The sequence below is a fragment of the Cyprinus carpio genome, chromosome A19, assembly GCF_018340385.1.
Source record: "Cyprinus carpio isolate SPL01 chromosome A19, ASM1834038v1, whole genome shotgun sequence".
NCBI classification, from domain to species: Eukaryota; Metazoa; Chordata; class Actinopteri; order Cypriniformes; family Cyprinidae; genus Cyprinus; species Cyprinus carpio.
Genome location: NC_056590.1, coordinates 18581679 through 18608249, shown reverse-complemented (window position 1 = coordinate 18608249; position 26571 = coordinate 18581679). Strand labels below are relative to the sequence as shown.

The 26571-nt window shown below is 36.6% G+C and overlaps 3 protein-coding genes across 7 annotated transcripts; all 3 read left to right on the top strand.

Annotated features, from left to right (window-relative positions):
- Positions 1-727: 727 nt before the first annotated feature.
- Positions 728-8632, top strand: LOC109105862 (antizyme inhibitor 1-like). The gene is made up of 12 exons (XM_042776885.1): positions 728-923; positions 2867-3010; positions 3602-3778; positions 3899-4072; positions 4181-4353; positions 5171-5299; positions 5397-5478; positions 5576-5650; positions 5737-5902; positions 6601-6716; positions 6801-7018; positions 7482-8632. The coding sequence occupies exons 3-12, from the start codon at positions 3677-3679 to the stop codon at positions 7555-7557; spliced, it is 1311 nt and encodes a 436-aa protein (XP_042632819.1). The 5' UTR covers positions 728-923; positions 2867-3010; positions 3602-3676; the 3' UTR covers positions 7558-8632.
- A 134-nt stretch (positions 8633-8766) lies between these two features.
- On the top strand, positions 8767-12535 carry LOC109106488 (ribonucleoside-diphosphate reductase subunit M2 B-like). Of its 2 annotated transcripts, none has more exons than XM_042776887.1 (9): positions 8767-8989; positions 9493-9642; positions 10234-10350; positions 10440-10573; positions 10933-11027; positions 11126-11259; positions 11420-11524; positions 11607-11720; positions 11808-12535. In XM_042776887.1, the coding sequence occupies exons 1-9, from the start codon at positions 8942-8944 to the stop codon at positions 11958-11960; spliced, it is 1050 nt and encodes a 349-aa protein (XP_042632821.1). In that variant the 5' UTR covers positions 8767-8941; the 3' UTR covers positions 11961-12535. The 2 variants fall into 2 exon arrangements, with proteins under 2 accessions (XP_042632821.1, XP_042632822.1); XM_042776888.1 differs by lacking the exon at positions 8767-8989 and adding an exon at positions 9034-9418.
- Positions 12536-16133: 3598 nt separating this feature from the next.
- On the top strand, positions 16134-24926 carry LOC109099963 (protein LYRIC-like). Of its 4 annotated transcripts, none has more exons than XM_042776882.1 (12): positions 16134-16578; positions 17187-17309; positions 18738-18822; positions 18977-19141; positions 19294-19341; positions 20378-20545; positions 20767-20841; positions 20958-21035; positions 22159-22280; positions 22380-22481; positions 22560-22674; positions 23275-24926. In XM_042776882.1, the coding sequence occupies exons 1-12, from the start codon at positions 16225-16227 to the stop codon at positions 23340-23342; spliced, it is 1503 nt and encodes a 500-aa protein (XP_042632816.1). In that variant the 5' UTR covers positions 16134-16224; the 3' UTR covers positions 23343-24926. The 4 variants fall into 4 exon arrangements, with proteins under 4 accessions (XP_042632816.1, XP_042632815.1, XP_042632814.1 ...); XM_042776881.1 differs by having other exon boundaries at positions 17184-17309; positions 18980-19141; XM_042776880.1 differs by having other exon boundaries at positions 17184-17309.
- Positions 24927-26571: the final 1645 nt, after the last annotated feature.

Sequence of the window (26571 nt, the reverse complement as noted above, 5' to 3'; positions counted from 1 at the left end):
GTTTCATGTAAATAATAATTAAAAATAAATTAATTATTTAAATTAATTCATTATAATTATAATAAAAAATAATTGTTGATGTACCATTGTGTAAGGGTTTGTTATGACCGCTTTGCCAGCTGTGAACCTCACTATTTTTGTTTTCTACATTATGAATCAGAAGGAATATTACTGATGTTTGATGACAAATGCAGATCAAATCAAAGAGAACAACATTTCAATCAAAATTGGTTTTACTGATTCTGGTGGTATTATGGTACAATATAAATCTAAATATAACAACAATGACCTTAATGAAAAATAAAAGGGGGAAGCATTGTATGAGAAAGTCTTATATTTTATATTTTTAGAATATATTTTCATGTATTATAAAATGTATGCGAGAAATTATATTTTATACACGTAACTTCAACGAGATTTTATTAATGAGTCCTTCAAGTTTAGGAAACTAGATGACAGTAATGTTATTGTTCAGAGGACAGAATCTAACCAGTGTGTTTCTCTAAAATAACTTTTTCGCGAGTCCTCTGATGTCCCCGCCCACCGCTGTCAAAGATAACGACAAAAATAACGTCCACGACAAAACCACCAGCCTCCAGCCCCAGAACGACCAGTCTCGAGCAGATCTCGAGCCAGTCACGTAGCTGCGTATCTCACGTAGCCGCGCCTTTGCTGTGGTAGAGAGTGTGCTTTAGGCCACGCCCCGTGTTCTCTAACGGACGGTTACGCCCGCCTTCCTCCAGCAGCGACCATTTCTTCCTGAGACAGACAGCAGCGCTCTCGTGTTCGACCGAGCTACCCTCGCCCAGGCATATGGCCCAGACAGCCTCTTTTCTTTCTTCTATTTGTGTCCCCACCACTCTTTAAAAATTCCGCCGAAAAAGAGAAGACGATTTTCCAAATCATTCAGGCCGTTATCTCACGTAAGTACCGCGTTTGTTGTTGTTTTTAGTCTTCATCCCGGAATAATCCGCCGTCTGCTGTAATGACACAACATGGCGCTTGCTTGCAGTCGCGCTTGTTACACGGGCTACAGCAGTGCTCCGTGAAGGACAACGAGAAATAGATTTAAAACTCGCAGTTTATTAGGATTTAATGTGATTATTTATATAAATCATTAACGTTAGTTGTCGGAGCATGGCGGGTTTAGTTGGCTAAACAGTTAGTGAGCTGATTCAGTGGACAAACCCAGGCGCTTACGACATGCCCTATCAGCTTATTGAATGACGAGCGTGTTACACATTAAATATAAATACTGATTAACTGTGCTCTAATATCAAGTGAGACATTCATATATATCGTAATAAAATATATTATGCTAACACTAGTTAGGTGTGTTTAAAAAACATTTGTTTTGGTAAAGCATTAACGTTAGCTCATACCAAAACAAAAGTCACTTTTCATGCTTATTATACCATAATAACGAAACAATAGTCGGATATATATATATATATATATATATATATATATATATATATATATATATATATATTTAATAGAACGGTTGATTGAACCTTTAGAAAAAAATATAAAACAAAATCGTTACTTTTTTTTGCTATATATCAGGATGTTAAGGCCCTTGTTGTATGATATAGTGAGAATATGGAGATCAAACAAGAGGAAAAACACCCCACTGATGTTATCTATATTACCAAAAATTAAGATGAAGTTCTGTTGCCTTGTAATGTAACAGACAACTTGCATAAACTGTATGAATATTATATATAAATATTAATTGTCAATCTGTATCTTTTAATAAAATGTCTTAGTAAGATGACTGGAAAAAAAAGCTCTAGTGTTCATTTTGGGGGGCAAAACTTACAATGCAATATAATACAAGGATTATAGAATCTATAATCCTCAAAAGCCTGTTGGGTCATATTTGATAATCTTATGATGTTACTAACATTATAAAACATCAAATAAACATATACCATTTAATTTCTAAAAAAACAACAAACAAACAAATACCATTTAACCAAAAAAAAATAATAAAAAACAACAAAAAAAACACATAAACAATTTACTATCAAAAAAAAGTATGAACTAACAAATATCATTTAGAGGCCTTATTTGTGATTTTTTTTTCATTTAGAGTAGGGCTGCACGATAATCGCATGCATTTGTCATCGTGTCTCAAGTAAAGCTTTCACATTAGCAAATATCCGTCACCTGTTTTCAAATGCACAGTTCATACACAGAGCCGTAGTTCACTGACAAGCTACGCAATATCGTGTTCATAATCGAATGCGATAATCTCAATTATGAACAGAATATTGCGTAGCTTGACAGTGAACTACAGCTCTGTGTATTAACTGCCGCTCCCGTTTGAAAACAGGTGACAGACATTTTAATCACGGAACCGGCTTTAACAGGGTTAACCACATTAACAAACAAACAAAAAAACACCATAAAAATCATTTAGAGGCCTTAGAAATTCATGTTTCAAATAATATTCTACATTAGGCTTCACAGGGTTAAGGTGTTGTCCACATTAAGAAACAAACACCATGACCTCTGATAAATGTTACTTCATTTATTGACTCCATGTGGTACGATAACGATACGACAGTGTTGTTTAATGCTTAAAAATGAGAACACAGAGTATCTGATCACCAGTCCAAGTACAAAGTACAGCTGTAAATAAGTGGTCAGTTAATAAAAACATTGTAACCTTTAATAAAGTGATGCTGAAGATGTACAATGTCTCATATCAAGAAAACTGGTTATGTGTCTGTCAAGAGTTATTTTTTTGAATGTACCAACCTGTCTGGCTACATTTCTGCACCATATAAGTTTATTTTATCCATCAGCTGCTCTTGTAAATCAAATATTTACGTATACACCTGTTTTTGTGACTCCACAGGGCTCCCCACTCTCTCTGCGAGTGTATAAACGCTACCCAGAAGGCCTAGGGGAGGCCCTCTACCGCGAGCAGTTCGACTTCAACGCTGAGCCGCCTTGGGATCCTAGTTGATAGCGGGAGAGGACCATCTCCCACGTTGTCCATGTGAGTCCAGAAATATTGGACACATCCCTCCTGAAGTACCGTTTAGAGACAGTTACATAATAATATGATTTATTTAATTACACACAAAATCCGTGTCTGCACTCACCAAACTGTAGTGGATAGTTTTTGGTTTTATATAACGCTATTTATGGCTTATATGTAACAGCTTTGTCCCCTGTTCATAGTGCACAAATCCATTATTAATAACATCAAATGCTCCATTGTGCTTCAAAGCCACAAGGATTTATCTTGATTGGGTCTGAGCAAAAAAAATAAAAATAGCCTGTAGGCCGCATTCTTGAAGCCTTGTCATCATCTCTAAAGACGGGCTCATGTGATGCCTTCTCTAGTCATGTGATTCATTTTCCCTGCCTCTTGTATTTATTAGTCTCATAGAAACCCAATTTAGATCAGTGATAGCCTTACAGTGACTTTGAACTTCCTGTTCAACGTTTGCTCATAAACACACTGTTTTGAAATATGTGGGTTTGGTGTTGTAGTTGTACACCTTGACGTAAAGTTTTGTGTGAAAACATAATGTTATGCACATTGTTGTAACGAAACTACTATGTTTTGGTTTCCCCTGAACAGTTTGTTGCATACCCAGAATACCCCAGCGGCTCAGTAAACTCTCTATGATTGTCGGATTTGCGGAATACGGTTGAGATGAAAGGATTCGTTGATGCACCAAACTACTTCATTGAACTACTTGAGGGAGGAACAACCCTTGACGATGTTATCGACAACCACGTCTATGAGCAAAGTCTGGTGAGTTCAGAAAATCAGTCTCCAAGTAAATGTCTGACTGCATTATGAACATTATATTTTAGTAAACAAATGGAACAAGTGTCTGTCTTTTTCACTGATTGATCTGATTTTGTTTGTCAGGCTGAAAAGAATGCATTTGTTGTGGCCGACCTTGGGGCCCTAATGCGACAGCATGTTCTGTGGAAGACCACTATGCCTCTCGTTCGACCCTTCTACCCAGTCAGCTGTAACAGCAGCCCTGTAGTCATTGAAGTCCTGTCTGCCCTCGGCGTTGGTTTTGTCTGTGCAAATAAGGTAACTTTTTTTTTTTTTTTTTTAAATAGATTACCTTTAGAAATTAAAAAGATGTCGAACATGTATTTTGAAAGCACACAATCTAATAGAAATGTTAACTTCTTTCAGGCTGAAACCACATTGGTACTCAATCATGATGTCCCTCCTGAGAACATCATCCTGTCTGGAGTTTGCAAGCAGCTTTCACTCATTAAACACGCGGCCAAGACTGGCATTAACTATCTGGTGTTTGAAAATGAGGCAGAGCTTCGCAAAATTGCCCGTGCTCATCCTGAGGCTAAGTAAGTCCTTTAAACATATTGTGTATATGTGTAATATACATTAAAACTAAATGTGTGTATGTGTATTTTATATATGTCAATACAATTATCTTTAAGAAATTAGCACTTTTATTCAATCGCTTAATTGTTTTCAACATTGATAATTAGAAGTGTTTCAAATCGGCATATTAGAATGATTTCAGAAGGATCATGTGGCACTGAAAATATATTCAAATATACAAAATTTAAAAAAAAAAAACAAAAATAATTTTTACTGTAAAAAAAAAAACCAAACTGTTATAGTCTTGGTAAGCAAAACGATTATGCTGACTGACACATCCAAAGCATGCACATAAAGACCGTCTGTCTCATTAAAGTTAATATAACATTTTTCTTACTTCAGTGCTTCTGTTTAAATGTAAGATGAAAAAAAGAATATATATATATATATATAGAAATTTAAGAAAAGAATTCTTGTATTATAATTGTTCTACTGTTTATTTGCATTTTTGTTCTAATTATTAATAACAAAGATAAAATAACAAATAGCTATATTGTGATTATTAAAATAGTAATTATTAAGAAAAGAAGTGGAGGAGAAGATGCAACATTGAAGGAAATTTTGTTTTGGGACCTTCAGAAAACTTCAAAAAACTTAATTTTTCTCAAAATTGCCTTTGCTGACTCTATCGACTTCAAACAGGTGTAGCTCAGTCATTTTTGGTTGATTCCAACAAATCATACATCAGGCCAATACAGGTCACATAATATTTATTTATAGTAGATGTTTATTATATATTTATCTAATTCTCTTTCTGCACTTTTCTTGTCTTAACAGGCTTTTGCTTCAAGCCTCTACTGAAGCACAGGTTGAGGAGGCAAGTCTGACCATTGGTTGCTCCCTGAAGGGCTGTAGACACCTTCTGGAAATGGCCAAGGAGTTGAGTGTGAATGTGGTTGGAGTCACGTAAGTCAACTGATTTGGTCACGACTAATCTGCTGTGGCTCACTTTGTCTTGTTAAGAGTTTTTAGAGTGGGACTTTTTTTTTTTTTTTTTTGGCAGGTTCCAGGTACCAGCATCATGCAGAGATCCCCAAGCATACACCCATGCACTGTCAGACGCCCGCTGCATCTTTGACATGGCAGTGAGTAGTCGTACAAATATTATGTGATAATTTAATTTCGATTTATCAGTAAATTTCATGTATCTGTTGGAGTGCTGAGTCTTCTTTGTTACTACAGAAGGAACTTGGTTTTGACATGAAGATCCTGGATATTGGTGGAGGATTCAGTGGTTCTGAGTTTCAGCTGAAACAGGTACGGCAAGTATGTGTCTCATTTGTTTTAATTTTTTGAATATCATCCACTTACTAAAAGCTTTTCTTTCATTTCTCTTTGATCAGGTACATTCGATCGTAAGACCCCTGCTGGAGGCGTATTTCCCCTCAGCCTCTGGAGTGAGCGTCATTGCTGAACCAGGAAATTTCTTTGTGTTTTCCTCCTTCACTCTGGCTGTCAATGTTATTGGCAAAAAAGCAGTATACCGGGATCTCCATTGCAGCACACATGGTGAGTCCAATCATATTTGACACATATATGGCATTAAGGGGATAGTTCATCCAAAAAAGAAAATTCTGTCATTGATTACTCACCCTCATGTTGTTCCCAACCTCATGTCGTGACCTTGGTTCATCTTCAGAACACAAATTAAGGTATTTTTGATTAAATCCGAGAGCTTTCTGAAATGGAAACATTTTATGGCCCAGAAAAGTAGTAAGGACATTGTCGTGTGCATTCCTCTGCTTGTAAACAAGTCTCAGCGCATGCGTGTTCTACGTCAGAACGCTGGCTCCTGCGTCAGCGGCATCATCACACACATGCATCGTGGCACTCTCATGAATGGCAGCGGAGACTGACCCGCAAGAGAAGAAATCATTGAATAAAGTCTTTTTTGCACACAAAAAGTATTCTCGTAGCTTCATAACAATACGGTTGAACCACTAATGTCACGTGGACTATTTTAATGATGTTATTACTACATTTCTGGGCCATAAAACATTTCAGTTGTGTAGCTTTCAATGGAGGGACATAAAGCTCACGGATTTCATCAAAAAAGTCTTAATTTGTGTTCTGAAGATGAACGAAGGTCTTAACGGTTTCGCAACAACATGAGGGTGAGTAATCAAAGACAGAATATTCATTTTTGGGTGAACTAACCCTTTAAATACACATGCCTCATTTTCTCGCTGTCTCCTTTGCACTTTCAGATGAGCTGACCCCAAACGATGCACCAGAATTTGTCTATTACATGAACGATGGTGTTTATGGATCTTTCATGGGGAAGTTGTTTGGAAACGTCATCACCACACCCTCTGTCCACAAGGTAAATAACACACATGTACCTGAACACATGAACAATATTTGTATTGGTTGCCCAAGATTTTAAACTCATTGTTGTGTTTTTCAGATGTCGCTCACCCTAGATGAGCCCGTGTTCTCCAGCAGCCTGTGGGGTCCATCGTGTGACCCACTGGAGCAGGTGGTGGAGCACTGCCTGCTCCCTGAGCTTGCTGTTGGGGACTGGCTCATTTTCAGCAACATGGGGGCCAGCGGTCAGGAGGGTCCAGCAACCCTCAATGACACAGACCAACCACCTGTGTATTACACCATCTCCACAGATGACTGGTAATTAAGATCACATTGAATTTAAACTTTTGTGATCGTCACAGACTGTTTTTGGCTTCCCTTTTTCATTTCACCCATTCCAAAGAGTGATGGTGTAATGTAAAAGGTTGTTTAATGGTTGCGTGGTCATTTTGTGTTCTGGATTTAATCTTTTTATCAGCTTCTATTTGGAACTGATTGGTCGTAGGCCTGATTGATCTGAGCTTATGCGCCTCAGTTTTTGAGTGAACACTGACAAAATTATCAACACGAAAGGTTGCATATACACAGATCAATACAAAGCCTGTGCTATTTGAAAGAAAACAAGTTGACAGAAAGATTGAATCCGAGATTTGGTGATAATAGAGCTTTACAAGCATTTTTTAAAACGCCAGTCATTTTTGACTGGGAAAGCCAAATAAGGTTTTTCAGCACAGCACAGGGGTTAAAGTTAATATCATGCTGTTTTTCCCTTTTCCCTCAGGTTTGAGATGCAAGAGGCTGGAATTTCTCTTGATGACACCATGAAAAACCTCTCATTGGTCCAGTATGGCTTGTAAAAAGAGCCAAGCTCCATCCACTAACCACTGGGCATGTGAATAGCTTGCAGAGTCAACATTCCAACAGTCAAGGGTGGAAAAATGATATTTGCTTTGGTGGGGGGAAAAAAAATATGTTGTTATTGGTCAAAAACGAATTGATTGACATTGTTACCTCAGTTTCTCACAATTACAAAAGGCTCACTTTCCTTATCACTCAAAAGGAACGACAGAAAACCCATATAAAATTACATATGCAACAAAATGGATGACTGGAGATGGCACCCAAATCTTGGGTTTCTTAATCAAACACCGTTTACATAAATGTTCAACTAATTTAATTTTATTATGTGTACATATAGATGACCTACTGACAGTCTTGTAAATGAGTTGTCTGTACATCAAGATTAATTTGTCTCGGATCAGGATAGAGTATAGATTCTGCACAAATAGGCCATGACTCTTAGTGTGTGAACAAGTGAAAATTGATTTAGCAATTCTGTCCTTGTTCTAATTTTCCATGGTTTTATAGGAGTAGGGAGCTTCTCTTTGCTCCTCATGCCAAATTAAGGTTTCCTCATTACATGTGGTGTGTCACGTGACAGTATTTCCAAAGGTTGATATATATTTCATAGTGCTCTATGGTTGAGTGTGCTGTAATTTGCAGTGTCCCTTCAGAAGATGTTAAACCTTCTGTCCGGTTATGAGTAGATATAAATTGGTCTCACGTTTCCTCTAATGATATGTTCTATGAAACTAGAAAGACTGCCGAGTGTTATGAATCTGCTGACAGCCTGCTTAGAGATTACATTTACCTCAAGTAACCTAAAATACAAGTTTCACCACAATCAGATTAAATGCTTTAAAGCACTAGTCCTCAATCTAAAATTGAACATTCAAATGGTGTGTATCTCAAATTCATGTGTGTCTAGCATGGTGTCTGAGATTGATTATAACAGCTCACTGTTTTATAAAATCACGCCCTTTAGAAATGAAATATACCTTTTGTCCACTAATGGACCATTGCCTGTTTTTGACTGTAAATCTGTGCTTGTAAAAGTAATTAAAATATTAATTTAATACATTTCTGACCAAATACGATCGAGTCGTTTTTGTGTCTCTGTTTTTTTTTTTTTAATGTAGAACATTGAAAGCTTAGTACAATATCCCTTTGTAAGTGAATAAATTCAACAACAATACTCAAAGCAACACTGACATTACATATATTTAATTTTTTGTATTGAATCAGCTGACGGGTGGTTTATATTGTAATTTCAGCTTCACGTAAGACGAGAAGCAAAAGGGTTAATTTCTATAGAGAGGAGGAGCTATGAGCGTGATCTAAATGACAGACGACGAAGAGAGAGTGCAGCTTTAGTGCTGCTGACCACAGACGATTATAACCATGAGCTTCAGTATAATAAGCAACACTCCGTCCATTATGGAATATCAGGTAATAATGCAATTATTCTACAGCATTTAAGTGCGATTTCGCGGCCTACACATATAAACGTTGCATCTGCCTGCCTGGTTATGTGTGCGGCTGTAAGCCTCGCACATTAGTTAAAGTAACCTTAGGGTTAAAAAAAAAAAAATTAAAGTATTGTATAATAATGACAGTGTCAATAAAAAGGGTGTTATGTGTTGCGGAAAGCGACAGCAACATTTGGATTAAATATAAAAATTGTAACATTAAGGTCTGGATAAGGTTAATTAAAGACTGATTTGTATAATTATTTTCTAAGTTAAATGTAAATATAGGATTGCGGTGTTGTTGTTGTTGTTGTTTAAATCACATGTACATAAAAACCTTCCATTTAAATATCACGTAAGCAGATTCGTCATCAGTTTGTCTCGGGTGTCTGCTCTCATAATGAATGATGTAGGAAGACAATATAGTTTAAACCACTTTAAAAACACTCATTCCTGTATTTAACAGTTGTGTTTCTCCTGCAGAATGGTCACAAGGATGTTGACACAAACAGTGTTGAAGACGAACCCCTTCTCAGAGAAAACCCGAAGCGATTTGTCATTTTTCCTATTCAGTATCCCGACATCTGGAAAATGTACAAACAAGCTCAGGCTTCATTCTGGACAGTCGAGGAGGTAAATATTATATTTGATTTATCAGTTTAATATTAGGATTATCATTTTGGCAACTCTGACAATTAAAACACTTAAATGTATTGTAATAGCTGTTCAGTATGCCAGGATACTGGTGGTATTAATCAGATAAATCACAATAAAATTCTGTTATCATTAAAAAAAAACCCGTTCAACGATAACTTTAATTATATAACTATACAGCTGTAATACTTTTATTTATTCTGTAAGTTATTCTGTAATTACAACGAAAAACACAGAGGAAGGATATCATTGAAATGGCTTTCAGAATGATTGTTTCCGGCTGATAAACCATAAAACATTGCAGGACATGCATCAGATGTTTATGATAAACAGTTTATCTTCTATTGCTTGTATAGATATTGTTGTAGCTATCGTTTTTGTTGCAAACGGGTCTTTACTCACCCTCACTTTATTCCTGTCCATTAAAGTAAGCAACCCACATTTGAAATAAGCTGAGGGTGAATTTTCATTTTTAATGAACTAGTCCTATAAGAACATTTAATTAAAATTAGTATGTGTGCCTGTCACTGGTGAATGTGAGACTGCTTATCATTTCAATGGTTTGTTTAGGTGGATTTATCAAAGGACTTGGTTCACTGGGACAGCCTGAAGTCTGAAGAGAAACACTTCATATCCCATGTACTGGCTTTCTTTGCAGCAAGTGATGGGATAGTCAACGAGAACCTGGCAAGTGCGCCTCCTAACCTACATGTAAAATTTCAGATTGAATAGATCAGTTGTGTTCCTACTAAACATCATGCCTTTGCTTGTCACAGGTGCAGCGGTTCAGTCAAGAGGTGCAGATCCCAGAGGCTCGATCCTTCTACGGCTTTCAGATCCTTATAGAGAACGTACACTCTGAAATGTACAGCATGCTCATCAACACCTACATAAGGGATCTGAAAGAGAGGTGAGAACAAAATTAAACGTGCTTTTCTACTTCAACAATGTCAGTTATACCTCTGAAAGTGCTTTTACACAGGTGACAGGTGCAAGATTCAGTTAAGCAGTTCATGCATTTTCCTTGTGTGGTTTATGAGCAAACATTGCAAGATATTTTTTTCTAGCCACAAAAAAAAACAAGTATTACACACTTGAGAGTTAAAGTTATTAATTGTATTGATTGTTCTTCTTGTTTTTTATCAGAACGTCTTTGATTAAAATTGTATTTACTTTATAAACAATCACACATGTCTTTAAACATTACATCTTTATGTATTTATGGATTCATTCATTCATTTTCTCTCTCTAAATCCAAACTTCTTAAAGGGACTATTTGTTTAATGCAATTCACACCATGCCTTGTGTAAGGCGGAAAGCAGACTGGGCCTTACAGTGGATCTCTGACACAAACTCAACTTTTGGTGTGTGGAAAATATCTTTTTCTTAAAAAAAAAAAAGTATACAATATTGTTTATTACACTTGTTCAACAACAATGTTTATATATTGATTTCTTTTTAGGAGAGCGATTAGTAGCATTTGCAGCAGTGGAAGGCATCTTCTTCTCTGGATCGTTTGCTGCCATCTACTGGTTGAAGAAAAGAGGCCTGATGCCCGGACTCACCTACTCCAATGAACTCATCAGCAGAGATGAGGTTAAATCTTTAAGATATCTAAAGATCTTTATGATATTTAGATCACATTTTGATCAAGGTTTGTTATTTGTATCCATGATAAAAAATAGAGAGATGATAAGAAATCCCAGTGAAAATCTAATCAAGGCTAGTATTGATTGTGCCATCTGAACCTTCACAGGGTCTGCACTGTAATTTCGCATGTCTAATGTACAGCTACTTGGTGAAGAAACCTTCTGCTGACCGAGTGAAAGACATCATCACAAAAGCTGTGAGCATCGAACAGGTACGTAGTTTGCTGTACTCGAGTAATGCAGAATGCATTATTTCAGACATTAATGTAATTGTATTTGCTTGTTTTTCTGTAGGAGTTTCTCACAGAAGCCTTACCCGTCAATTTAATCGGGATGAACTGCTCTCTCATGAAGCAATACATTGAGTTTGTGGCTGACCGGCTGCTAAGAGACTTAGGATTGCTCAAAGTCAGTATTTTATCAGGACTGTATTATGATTTTGTCTTGATAATCTTTATATTTATATAACAGTGCTTTTTAAATTCTGTCTCAAAAGTTTACAAGTCAGAAAACCCCTTCGACTTCATGGAGTCAATTTCATTGGAGGGAAAAACTAATTTCTTCGAGAAGCGAGTGGCTGAATACCAGCGACTTGGAGTGATGTCAAATGTGATGGACTGTGAATTCACTCTTGATGCAGATTTCTAATGATGAACTACAATTTATATTATTTTTTTGGACAGTTTCAGTAAAAAAAAAAAAATCAAAAAAACAAAAAACAAACAAGCCATATCATCTTCAGACCATGTCGAAAAGACATGCAAATCAAGTCGATCAGCTTCTGAAAAACGTGGTAACAAATTTGTCAAAGAGCTTCCCAAAGTGGACGTGTGGCTTTAGGGTATTCAGACCAGACTTGGTGTGTGTTATGACGACCATTATCTGAGGTTTCATGCACAGCTTCAGCACACAGACACCAGTGGTCAGGAGATATGAAAAATGGCTATTTTTGTTTATAACTTCTTACTGGTTTGGCCAAAAATCACAAGACTCTGGTCTCTTTAAAAGTGGAGCAGCATGCCAAGTCGAATGATTCCCAGTTTTCCCATGTCGACCAATGTGGGCATTCGTTTTTACGAATGCTATTTTTTTACTAATGCATTGATTGGTGTATAGTTCTGAAACTTGGTATGTGTCTTCGGCACAAACTCAAAAAGTTTAGTGCCAGTGCCACCTTGTGGTCAAAAATTATAATGAAATAAAAAAATGCAAATAACTTTTCATTCATTTTGCCTCTTGTCATGAGACTGGTCTTGTTAGATTCCTTGGATTATGCTGAGAACATTAATACAAATTATGGCATAATCGGCTGAACTTCTTGTCCGCCAATTTGATTTACAATAAAAACCTACTTTTTCAAACTCCGCCTAGAAGACCACTGGTCCAAATTTTCACCAAATTCGACCCAAATCATCTTAAGACTATGCTGGCAAAAGTTTATGGATTTCGTGTTGATAGGCATAACAGTTTTCATTTACCGCATTATCAAATTTGATGGCATAATGCCAAACTGCATCTGAGGCTGTATCTCTTCATAGCTTTGACATACTGACACCAAGCTTTGTGTGTCTGTCAAGATCGCCTGTCTGCGCACTACATCTCCCACAATCCTCCCTGGTTACCACCTGCACTTCACAATCACAACACCTGTTTGCTATCACCCTCATCTACATAAGCCAGCACCACACTCACAGAGATTGTCTGGTCTGGTGTCTATCTAGGACTGCTATGTCTTTTATGACTTCAACTAGGACTGTTACACTTACTTACCTGTGTGATCTTCCCATCCTCCATTCATCAGTTTTCCTTCCTTCTTGGATCTGTTTTCTCCAGATTGTCTGGTTACTACCTGTAAAGATAATTTACATTGTTATTATCTGTTCAGTGCAACAGTGATTTTAAAGGTGTGTGGTGCTGCTTACCTCTCTTAAACTTTCATATATTTTAGATTCATTGCACACCAACATATTACAGGTCCTTCTCAAAAAATTAGCATATTGTGATAAAAGTTCATTATTTTCCATAATGTAATGATAAAAATTAAACTTTCATATATTTTAGATTCATTGCACACCAACTGAAATATTTCAGGTCTTTTATTGTTTTAATACTGATGATTTTGGCATACAGCTCATGAAAACCCAAAATTCCTATCTCAACAAAAATTAGCATATTTCATCCGACCAATAAAATAAAATTGTTTTAATACAAAAAAAAAGTCAACCTTCAAATAATTATGTTTCAGTTATGCACTAAATACTTGGTCGGGAATCCTTTTGCAGAAATGACTGCTTCAGTGCGGCGTGGCATGGAGGCAATCAGCCTGTGGTACTGCTGAGGTGTTATGGAGGCCCAGGATGCTTCGATAGTGGCCTTAAGCTCATCCAGAGTGTTGGGTCTTTGCGTCTCTCACTTTCTCTTCACAATATCCCACAGATTCTCTATGGGGTTCAGGTCAGGAGAGTTGGCAGGCTGTTTCTGGTTAGTAATACCATGGTCAGTAAACCATTTACCAGTGGTTTTGGCACTGTGAGCAGGTGCCAGGTCGTGCTGAAAAACGAAATCTTCATCTCCATAAAGCTTTTCAGCAGATGGAAGCATGAAGTGCTCCAAATCTCCTGATAGCTAGCTGCATTGACCCTGCCCTTGATAAAAACACAGTGGACCAACACCAGCAGCTGACATGGCACCCCAGACCATCACTGACTGTGGGTACTTGACACTGGACTTCAGGCATTTTGGCATTTTCCTTCTCCCCTGGCACCTGACTCTGGCACCTTGATTTCCGAATGACATGCAAAATTTGCTTTCATCCGAAAAAAGTACTTTGGACCACTGACCAGTGCTGCTTCTCTGTAGCCCAGGTCAGGCGCTTCTGCCGCTGTTTCTGGTTCAAAAGCACACGCCTGTGCACGGTGGCTCTGGATGTTTCTACTCCAGACTCAGTCCACTGCTTCCGCAGGTCCCCCAAGGTCTGGAATCGGTCCTTCTCCACAATCTTCCTCAGGGTCCGGTCACCTCTTCTCGTTGTGCAGCGTTTTTTTTGCCACACTTTTTCCTTCCCACAGACTTCCCACTGAGGTGCCTTGATACAGCACTCTGGGAACCAGCCTATTCGTTCAGAAATTTCTTTCTGTGTCTTACCCTCTCGCTTGAGGGTGTCAATGATGGCCTTCTGGACAGCAGTCAGGTCGGCAGTCTTACCCATGATTGCGGTTTTGAGTAATGAACCAGGCTGGGAGTTTTTAAAAAGCCTCAGGAATCTTTTGCAGCTGTTTAGAGTTTAATTAGTTGATTCAGATGATTAGGTTAATAGCTCGTTTAGAGAACCTTTTCATGATATGCTAATTTTTTGAGATAGGAATTTTGGGTTTTCATGAGCTGTATGCCAAAATCATCAGTATTAAAACAATAAAAGACCTGAAATATTTCAGTTGGTGTGCAATGAATCTAAAATATATGAAAGTTTAATTTTTATCATTACATTATGGAAAATAATGAACTTTTATCACAATATGCTAATTTTTTGAGAAGGACCTGTATATGTTCCTTCATTAATATTACTCACCTGCGCCATCGAGTCTGTGTTCCCTGACAGTATAAATTGTCACCTCACACTGACCACACCACATAAATTTGGTAACAGCGCCACTTATTGGTCAAAATTTATAAACCATTCAGGGTTTCAGAATTGATAAATTAGATATATACTGGATCTCAGTTACATGTGATGCTTTGAGTTCCGTAAATAATTGTTGTAAGTGTGTACAGGGCTGTCCTTAGCTGACCCGGGGCCCGGTGTGAGGTAGGGAGTGGGGTCCCCCTCGGTCTGATCTCTGTGGGGCCCTGTGCGGTCGCACCAGTTGCACCCCCATAAGCATGGCCCTAAATGTACATTTCATTAAAATATAGCCTAGTCTACTCTTGACAGTTTTTTTCCTGAACTGAATCCTGTAGTCCTGCATGAATGACTCTTGCCCTTTTAAATTAACCCTTTTAAAGGAATCAAAAACATTTATGAATCGTAAAGCAAATTATAAAAAAACCTTTTAAAGTTAAAGCAAATTATAATAATAATAATAATAATAATAATAATAATAATAATAATGTTATTCTGTAGCTAAGGCTAGTGAGACTTAAATCAGCGTCATTGTTGATTTATGACAAACCCAGGCTGAATAAATGGATTAGGTACTAGCCTACGTGTTTATTTGTTTAGTGATTTTATTTAAAATACAGTCAGAACCAATTACTGAAGCAATTTCTGGTGGGTTAAAACTGAAATAATATCATAATTTGGCAATTGACTGATAAGGTTATTAAATGCAATAAAATTAAAAAAAAAAAAAAATTATGTTAACAAAAAAAGGGCAAACACAAGCCCTTATAAACAAATAAATAAAATAAACCTCAATAAAATTATGGGTGAGAAAAAAAAAAAAAAAAAAAAAAAAAAAAAAACAATGAAGTAATTAATTAATAAACGAAAACAAGCTAAGGAAAGCAAACTAATCAATAGAATATTCAAAATAAATCTCATATTGTTTCAAGAATCTGTCACATTTTTATTACAATTTTTTTTTTTCAGAAGTCTACCTTTATCAAAAAAAAAAAAAAAGTGAGATAATAGGAAGTGAGCCCGGAAGCTTTTTTATTTATGGATAAAAATGATCAAACAATTGAGGATATATTCCTTAGATTTATTTCCTCCTTTTGATGTCCAAAAATGCTGCGCCCTGCTTAGACGCACAAAAGTGTTGTCTAGGTAGTCAGATCGATATGTTTTAAGACGCAGCCATCATGTAAAAGGCGAGAAATATTAAAGCCACTCCCTCCTGCCATTCACTCTCTCCCGCTGCCAGCAGCAGCTCACTCTCTCTCTCTGCGTGCGGTTCTTGTCCGCCTGATTAAAATGGACCAGGACTGGCGAGCTTTGGCCACACGGCGAGCCGAATACGTGTCCGACCGTATCCGCGGGCTGCTGTCCTCCGGCTCGGACTTCCTCCGGGCCGAGCTGGGGCTTGATCTGGGGATAAAGCCGGAGCAGTACCCGTCGTGGCTGATTCTGAGCGCGGCGCTGCTCGGGCTGACTGTGCTGGTGCTGCTCGCGGCCTGTGGACGGAGGAAGCGCCGAGCTGCGCCCGTTCCTGTGAGACCCAGCCCCGCCGCTGCCGAGACCCCGGTGAAGGCCGCCCTGCCACCGAAGACGGTCAAGACCGAGCCGAGCGAACCGAAAAAGAAGAACAAAAAGAAAGCAGCCGAGAAGGTAAGCGGCCTGTGATGGAGATCTCCTCCTGCTAATGACTGTGATTCAAAACTAAGTCAGCTGTCTTCCTACACAGCCTTTTTGGACACTTATGTGCCACCCAATAATGAGATCTAGGTAAACTGCTTACTAGGTTTTGAGTTACATTGTCTTTCTATAAATCATATTCGACTGATTTGAATCTGATAGAGATTTGCAAGAGTAACGTTAGCTGCTAACATGCTAACCTGTCAAACAAACCAACTAAACACAATCCATAAATAAAGAAATTACCTACCAAAAAAAACTAATTCAATACCACATCTCATCACACCAACTTAAGGATAAAAAAAAACAAATCTGACGTTGTTATTTGATTTTGAGTAACGTTATAGTAATAATACCGCCACGAAGACTACAGGAGAGCCACGTAGCGCAGTCTAGCAGAGCGCTTAACTCAACACAAGTTTCGTTTTGGCTAAACACCACCTTTTGTGAGTCTACACTATAAAGGAGCCGCCGCAGTGACAGTTTTCGAGGCCCGAGGGGAGTTTTTAAGTAGTGTCAGTTGATAGAGGAAGGAAATGTGGAGTTTGTGGTTGTTGGTAACTGTCATGTTCCCGCAGCAGAAGGCCCAGGCGAATGGACAGACCGTGTCTGAACCTCAGGAGGAAATCAAAGTCATCAAGGACACAAAGAAACCTGCTCCTGCAGCAGCGCCTGCGCCTGCACAGACACCTGCTGATACAAAGGTGGGTCCAGCTTGTACTCATGCTGGTTTCGTTGAGGAAGTGTGTTTATGTTTATATATTTATAGTAACAATAACTAGTAACTAAGGCTTTTTTGAGAGCTGTGGTGCATTTTAGTAAGAGTGGTTTGCTTTTCTGAAGAGCAGAGCAGATTTTTAGAGATTTTGGATTGTTTGCTAACAACAATGAACATAAGTATGCAATGATCTGATTGGAAAACTTATAGTCAGATGTGTGAACAATAACAGACTCAACTCAGAAACATGGAAGTGGCATAAAGCGAAACTATTTTTGTAATAACTACATCTGAATTTAAAATGATGTAAAATACTAATTTCTATCACTTATTTACACGATATCACAACTGAATGTGACGCAAACCTTAAAAGTTGAGTGAATAAAGGCCTGTTCATACCAAGAATGATAACAAGAGGCGATAACTTTATTATAAGCAGTAAGCACATGCTGCAGTTATGTTGTCTTCGGACATATTGGGAGATATTTGCTCTTTAACATTAATTTAACTTTCCACTCGACTTGCTGTATGATTTATCATTAACAATCATCAAAAAAAAAAAATGAAAACTATTAAAGTGAAACCAAAAAATAAAAAACAAAGACTAAGTATTAGTGTTGTAACTCATACTTAGTGATAAAACACTTACAAAAGCAAATGAAATGCATGATTTGTTTTACTACATGTCATGTGACCATCAGAGAACCGTGAACATGCAAATCTCTTGCTAAACTATTAAAAATCCTTTTGGGCTTCTCTCAATATTTTGCAAGTGAAATTAGTCAAATGGATTCAGCAGACAAAAAGTGCACTATAGACTTGCTTTCCGCTCTCTGACTTCCTTAATATAGATCATAACTATATTATGGAATTATTTATATGATTTATGGATGTTTATGATTTTATGAAATCCCAGTCTACATGCCCTGTCCAAAGTCGCAGCTCAGGTGTCATCTGGAATCAGTTTCCCGCTTGTAAATATGACTTTGCTTTGGTCATCATTCAGTGCTCGTAACCCATAATTGTGATATTTCTGACTCCAATTGTAGGGCACATTAAAATTACTTGTATAGACAGGTTTGGAATGTACATTTGACTCTTTTGCGCAGTAGTGCTATGAAGGTTTGAATCAGCCTTGGTTCAGTCTCTAAACAGTGATTGAGAGGTCGGGTGTCAGTATCGGCCTGTAATTTGATAATGCAGATACAGCAAATATACTTGCTGTACTTTGTCCCAAGGCTTCACACTTTAGGTGTAGTTTTTACAAGGCTCAATAAGTACTTTTAGATATCTTGATATCTTTCTTACTGTCTGCAGTGGCACTTTGTTCTTGTAGTAAGCGTGAGAGTATGAAAGTTACTTTGTTTCTGACTTGTCAGGAAGTTCTAAATTAGTATTTTTGGCTCCTGCGTAGACCAAGAAAAACAAAAAGAAACCAAAACCAGAGGTGAAGCCAACCCAAGTTGTTTCCTCCACCGATGGCAAGGAACCTGATGAAGGTATGAAACTGGGTTACCAAACTGTGGTGGCAACTTCACATTTTCAGTGGGAAGGCTGTTTATTAGTAATGAGTCTCGGTGGTTGAAATGCAAAACATCAGAAATTCATACGAGCTGCTCGTACAAGATGCACTTTCAGTATGACTGTGTTTAGCAGGTGCTTGGGAAACCAAGGTCAGTAATCGAGAAAAACGTCAGCAGCGCAAAAAAGAGAAGGGCCCTGGTGACAGCTCTGGGAGCCCTGTGGGTGGAGATCGCACCAGCCAGAAGGTAGAGCAACCTGCGGTTACAGCCCCAGCTGGCACCAAAAAAAACAAAGGTATGTATTTCCTATACTGAGTTCTTTTTTTGAACGCATTTCTGCAAAGGACTATGCTCATGGCATCCAAGAAAATGTGAATTCACAAGGATTTCCTTTAAGATGTTTGCTAGTGTTAGTCATTAGAGCACTCTTCCTTTGATTTATTGTAGAGTCATCACGTGCCAAGGCCTCGAAGGGTGATGTCATTATAGCCCCAGGTAAAATTACAGTTTTCATCAAATCTGTGAATGTTCCACCTTTTCTTTATGAAAAACTCTAGAATTTTGCAGAGTGTACTTAAATATTTAAATACAATAGAACACTTAATTGGCAACTAAAAGTGATATTTAACGTGAGTGACGTGTGGCCAAGTATGGTGACCCATACTGTGTGTGCATCCAAGTGCGCACACACAGCAGTGAATAGTGAACACACACCCGGAGCAGTGTGCAGCCATTTGTGCTGTGGCGCCCGGGGAGCAGTTGGCGTGCCAAGTTCGGTGCCTTGCTCAAGGGTCTCACCTCAGTCGTGGTATTGAAGGTGGAAGAGAGCGCCGGTCAATCACTCCCCCCACCTACAATCGAGACTCGAACCCACGACCTTTGGGTTACAAGTCCGACTCTCTAACCATTAGGCCAAGTCTGCCCCGTAAGTGTTATACATTTCATACGATTTATAAATGATAGACATTTGAATTTTTATTGGGGGCGTAGATTCATGTACACTTTAGTTCAAAAGTTGTGGTACAGTAAGATAATATAATTAATTTAAATGAAATAAATTACTTCTACTAATCAATGATGATTTAAATAAATTGATCAAAAGTGACACTAGAGACTTTTACAGTGTTAAAAAAAGGAGGAATACTGTAAAAAAAGAAAAGAAAATCACGGGTTTCATAGAAATATTAAGCAGCTGTTTTCAACAGTGATAATGAGAAATGTTTCTTAAGCAGCAAATTAGCATATCTGAATGATTTCTGAAGGATCATGTGACACTGAAGACTGGAGTAATGATGCTGACAGTATTAATATTTGTGAATAATATTCCAAAAATCAGCATTTGCAAGCAAAAGAGACTTCTTTCAAAAACATCTCACCTTTCAAAAACTTCATTTGGGCTGTATTTTTGATCAAATAAATGCAGCCTTTGCAAGCAAAAGAGACTTCTTTCAAAAACATCTTACCTTTCTAAAACTTTTGAAACTAATGATGTGACAGAATGTACTTTACAAATTTCACCCTTTTCTTTTAGTGACATCTAACTGTAATGATGTGAACTCTGTAAATGGTGGAGGATGGACAGAGATTCCTGTAAAGTCAACCCAGACAAATGCTTTAAACAATAAGAAGTTGTCTGTTGGGAAAAAGACCCCTGCGCACAAGAACCGTGAGAACTCCACCTGGAAACAAGAACCAGAGGGTAATAATTCAGAGTTGAGAGTTGAACAATTATGGCTGCTTTTAAGGGTTTTTAGCTTTACAATAAGCTTTCTTGTTACATGTAGTAATCAGATGGTACTTCCAGTGAAATTTGAGTTGAGTTATTTCTCCTTACTTAGTTTTATGTTAAGATGTTAAGCATTTTAACAACTCATCTCTCACAGAGCTTTATATTTATGTGCTGTCTTTTTTTTTTGACAGGGCCGTGGACTGGTTTGGATGGTAGAATTAAGGCAGAACCGAAACCAGTGAACATGCTCAGACCGAACCCATCAGGTACTTATTTTGAATTTTCATTAGGCTGTCATTCTTGTGAGGAGCAAATCATTTTGTTCTTGTATGCTAATAAGCACTAGAAACATAACTTTATCTTTTCCCATGTATTTTCACAGGTGGAGAGACTGGGACTAAATCTAACAGTGATAGCAGCCAATGGGACAGTGGACGCATCAGTGAATGGTCCAGCTTAAGTAAGATTAAAACCTATATAGACTCTGTATTTGCTAAATAAACATTTGAATCCAAAATGCACTACCATCCCAACCCTCTACGCACACCTTGGCGATATATTCGCCATTGGCTAGTAAATTTTTTTTATATTAGCCACAATAATAAAATACTACATACACACAAAAAAAAAAAACAATCTTTTTTTTTTTTTTTTTCACCAAATCAGCTTATCTTTGTAAAATGGCAAAGCTTCTTAAATCTTAGCTTCTTAATCAGTTAATCATATTATTATTATATTACGATAATTAAGCACTATTTAATTATTATTCATTACGATAGAACTTTAGTGATTAGACATGGTAATAATGTATGAATGCATATTTGTCATTTTAATTGAATTCAGGACTGGTGGTCATGCTAAAGATATTGTTAACCATTGGGTTTCTGTAAAAAAAAAAAAAAAAAAAAAAGATAATAGTAATAGATTATACTACTACTACTACTAACAATATACAGTGCACTAAGGATTGATGAGCTGCTGGGTTCATGAATATTAATCACGTTGTCTGCGTTGCCTCGAACTGATTTGCTGAAATCAAAATAGGGACGGTAATAGGTCAGCGCCAGCCAATGAGCGCATTAGCTCCGCCCACTACTAGAGAAACCGGCATATCTTCTGCTTGTTCTTAAAAGCTGAATAATTCTAAATGAACTCTATATATTCTATATGAAAATACAACAAAGGATATGGTTTACATGTAGCACGTCGATTCAGCGTGATATGTAAGACTCTCTCGCTCTCTCTTTGCATGTGTGAGAAACAGCGCTATCAGCAAAGCGACGGCGAGTTGCTAGAGTTTACGGTGCGTCAAAAACATTTAGTCACCCAGAGTAACATTTAGTCGAATATGCGAGGGATTTACTCGCAATGTAGAGGGTTGCATTCAAAAGATTGTGGTCGGTAAGATTTTTTGAAAAGTCCCTTATGCTGAGCAAATCTGCATTTATTTGATTAAATCCCAAAGTATACTTTGCTTGTGTACTAGTACAGAAAAGTATACTCCATTTTATAGCATGTGCGACCGCAGTCTTTGTACTCTTTTAACATAACATAACATATAACCAGTGTCCTCATGATTTCAGATGGTCTTCCCACTGGGGACTCCTCAGACTGGAATGCTCCAACTGAGTTATGGGAGAATTATGAAGATCCTAAAGGAGATGCCCCTGTTTTGAAAGAGATTCCAATTTCCAAGACACTTTTGGTATGAAAAAAAAAAAAAAAAAAGCACGCATTCAATTATAGTTTTATAGTTTAAATCAACAAGACTATTAGTAGATTTCAATATTTGTTCTGGTTGCAGGAATCAAATGGTGACAATGACAAGGCAGACCCTGCAGGAGTTGGGAAATCCAAAAGGAGAAAGAAAAAGAAGAGACCAGAGGAAGTCGGTTCAGCCGCTGAGGTAACAATCACGTTTTAATGAACGAAGTATAGACATAACAAATGATTTCCATGTGTAAATTCTACGTTTCTCTTCCAGGTGACTCAAGTAGGTTCTGCTCCTGCAGAGAAGATTGTGACTGTCAAGCCTCATCCTCCTCATGTTCCAAAGGATGAGGGATCCAAGCAAAACATCCCTCCACAGTCTTCACAAAGTGAGTGGGTCAAGGATGAAGTCCGTCCATCCATCCATATTGTAATTTATTAGTTTTAATTTAATTGATTTATTTTAGTACTTCAAGTTAAACGAAATGAAAATTGAGAAATGTTGTTTTATCAACTTGCTGAAATAAAATAAGTTTAAAGGTTTTTATATTGCATTTTTTTTTCAATTAACGTTTATTTTAAATAACAAAAATGTTTATGGTTATAGTTTTAGTTAATTATAATAACCCTGGTGAGAATGATTAACAGCGATAGTATATATGTGACCTAATGCATTTGACTGGGTAAAAATTTTGTATTTTACACTTTTTTTTTTTTTTTTTTTTCATTTATTTTAATACCATTTTCCCATTACAGAGAATATTTTCAACATCATTTTGATGAAACTTTCAGAATATCACTATTTTTTTCCCCCGCAAAAATCCTGAAACTTTATTTACAGGTTTAAAGAACATTTTAGATCCAAGATGTTCAGAGTTGACTCTGGAACCCTGCTGTATATCATAAAAATAATAATATGATAATAATATAATTAATAAAAATCATACTGAATAAAATCCTATTTTTTTTTTTTTTTTGTGCTCCCACAGAGAAATCTGATCAGAATTGGGAACCACCGAAGCAAGTTCAGAAGAAAAAGGCCAGGAGAGAAACATGAACCATGAAAAACATCCAGGATAGCTTATGCAAATGTGATTATGCAATAATTTCACAGTACAGAATTTTATACTGAATAAATTTACTGTGCTTTAAAAAAAAAAAAAAATAAAAAAAAAAAAAATCAAAAATAGAAACAAAACTGGGTTGGAAGAGCTCAGCGCAAGGAAAAAAAAAGAAATCTAGAGTAACGGTGAGCATTCTGTTGGCTGGAACACTATGTATGTGCACTATTAAGCTACACTGAGGTTTGCTGAGGAATACTTATCATCCTTGATATCAGACATGCTTTAAGTGGAGCAAAACATTCACGATCATTGTCAAGTTGGAGTGTTGAATTTAATTTGGGAAATTTTAAGGATCTACCTTCGTTCCATCAATTACTGTTCCTGTGACACTTTATTACTGCTAAATTGCACTTTGCAGTCCAGCAGTCCCAAAATACCCTCAGAAACCACAAGAAACAACAGAGAGACCCTGCGAGCCGGCGTCTCCTCCAGCAGTACTTCTGTGACATCAGCTTGAGCAGTAAGAGGTGAATTACTGTAATCCTGTAATCGCTGTGTTGGAAAACCAGAGAACGGTTATATTACAGAGAATTGTTTTTAATGCTAAACCTATTTTCTTAGAGCTTTTCTTCCGTCCTTATTATATATACATTACCCATATAATTGGGTATGTGGATCTTAGAGATGAGTAATGACTCTTCCCTTTTTAATCAACTGCTAGTTGAATCCAATGCTTTATTTCCTGCAAATTAAAGTAGAAAAAGCCACGCCATATGTATAGAACTATAAGGGCTTTTTTTCTATGGTGAAACTCTTTATAATTGCACTGTGCTGAAGGTTGTAAAATACCATGTCTATTTACCCTTTTTTTTTTCTTGCATAATGTGAACATTTAATTTTTGTTCTTGTTTGTTTTGACTGAGCAAGTTAGTAGGCTTATATGATTTTGATCGGGATTTTGATTATGATTAGCGCAGCTTTAATTCCATGACACTAAAACAGTATCAGTATCAGGAATCTGTTGCCTTAATCTATACTTCGTAGTGTATGCTTTCTGTTCTCTTCCTCTTTTTGAAGTCTTTTTTTAACAGGTTTGGCATTTTATTTCATTTCAGATTTGATTGATGTTAGTGTTGCACTTGCATGAATTTAATAACCATTCATAGTGATGAACAGCGCCCTGATTCTCTGTCCACTCGTGCAAGTACCACTCACTGTAAATAGGCTTTAATGAATGATAGATGATGATGATGAATGGATGTGGGGTGGGTTTGAGAGGGGGGATTTTAAATGCATATTCATATTTGGGTTGACTTTGTGTTGTTTTGCCCATGGTCGTTTTGTAAATTTCAGTAGATCATGTGTTTCTGAGGCACTCATCGGATGCCTGCCTTATAGTTTAGCATTCTAGAGGTTACTCAAACAATGTATTTCTACCAGTTTATGGAATTAAGAATGATCATGTTTACTTGTAAATGCAATATTTCTATGTTGATTTGTTAAATAAAAGAAGATTGCTATTTGAGCTTAGAGCTGTTGATTTGTTAAATAAAAATAAAATGCTGGTTGGGCTCTGAGCCTTTCGATTTTTTTTTGTTTTTTTTTTTTATTAAATCTTAGCAAAAATATACTTCTGTGAATAATTCAGGCAACAGTCTTAAGTTTGCTGTTTAAACTTACATTGATTGAACATAAATATAACCCACAGTCTAGTCGTAATATTTGCATGTTGAATTGCAATTAGTAATTTTTTCTTTTGTTCTCATACTGAATTTTTATTGGCTTCTGTTTAATTTACACAGAAGACTTTATTTATCCAGCAATATTTGGCTTGACAACATTTCTAACTGTCATTTTACACTCCTCATTTATTGCTTTGCAAGAACTAATATAGGAAAATGCTAATCTTTTTTTATTATTTTATTGTTTGTAGTATTTCTTCTTTTTTTCTAATCTGATATTAAACACCAAACATGCACTAGAAAAATATACTAAATGAATTGTTTGTATTGATTTTGCTGCATCCTGACAATAAGTCTTGTGTCACATGTACAGAGACTAACCTCTCTTGCACATTAATCCTTTTTCATTGTTTTATGCTTTTTTCCCCCAAAGGGATAAGGATTTTTTTTAGCAACCATCCTCTGTGGTAGTTATGCTATACCTGACAAATATAGTTTTTCATTTGTTATAGTTATTCATTAGTTAATTGATACAATTAGGTATTGTTAATCACAATAATTATAGTTATCTGTATTTAAGGCAGTTGTCAAATATTTGTCAACTTGATTTTAATAAAGTAGTCATCTGGGAGGGTTTGCCTACCAATATATTCCAGCATTCAAAAGTTTTGGGTTGGTAACATTTTGCATGTTTTTGAAAGAAGTCTCTTACTCTCACCAAGTCTGTGATTGAAAAGATAATTCACTGGCACACAATACTTCAGAAATCACTCTAATATGGTGATTTGCTAGTCAAGAAACATTTCTTATTATCAGTGTTGATAACAGTTGTGCTACTTCATATTTTTGTGGAAACAGAAAATCCTTTTTTTCAGTATTCTTTGATGCACATAAATGATTATGAAAGTTCAAAAGAACAGCATTTTTTTTAAAATAGTTTTTTCCCCTACTAACTATTACTGTCACTTTTGAATAAATGCATCCTTACTGAACAGAAGTAATGATTTCTTTAAAACAAATAAACAGCAAATAAACTGACCCTAAACTTTTAAATGGAATAGTACAATAATTTTAGTATTAAAAATTGACAGAAATCGACAGAAGTTGTCAAAGTGCTGTACAACTAATATATATATATATATATATATATATATATATATATATATATAATATATATAGTGATATATATAATGCAAATAAACATAACTAAAAAGGAATACAAAAAACACCTTGAGGACAAAAATATTGCAATTTTTATATATATATTTCTATAAATACGTATAGCTGAGTATTGCAAAAGTCTGAGTTCCAGGTGAACCTGAGAACATTTCACTCTTTGTACAGTCACCATGTTGTTTTGCTGCTGTTAAACTAACTTACATTGGCTGAGATTTTTAAATCCCCTGATGCTGTCAAGAAGCTGCACGCCGCCTGTGTCCTCATCAACCCTGAAGACACACACACACACAAAAAAAAAAAAAAAAAAACAGACACAGTCTCATTGGTATGGGCCATCTGCTCTCCTCCTGTGTCCTCATCA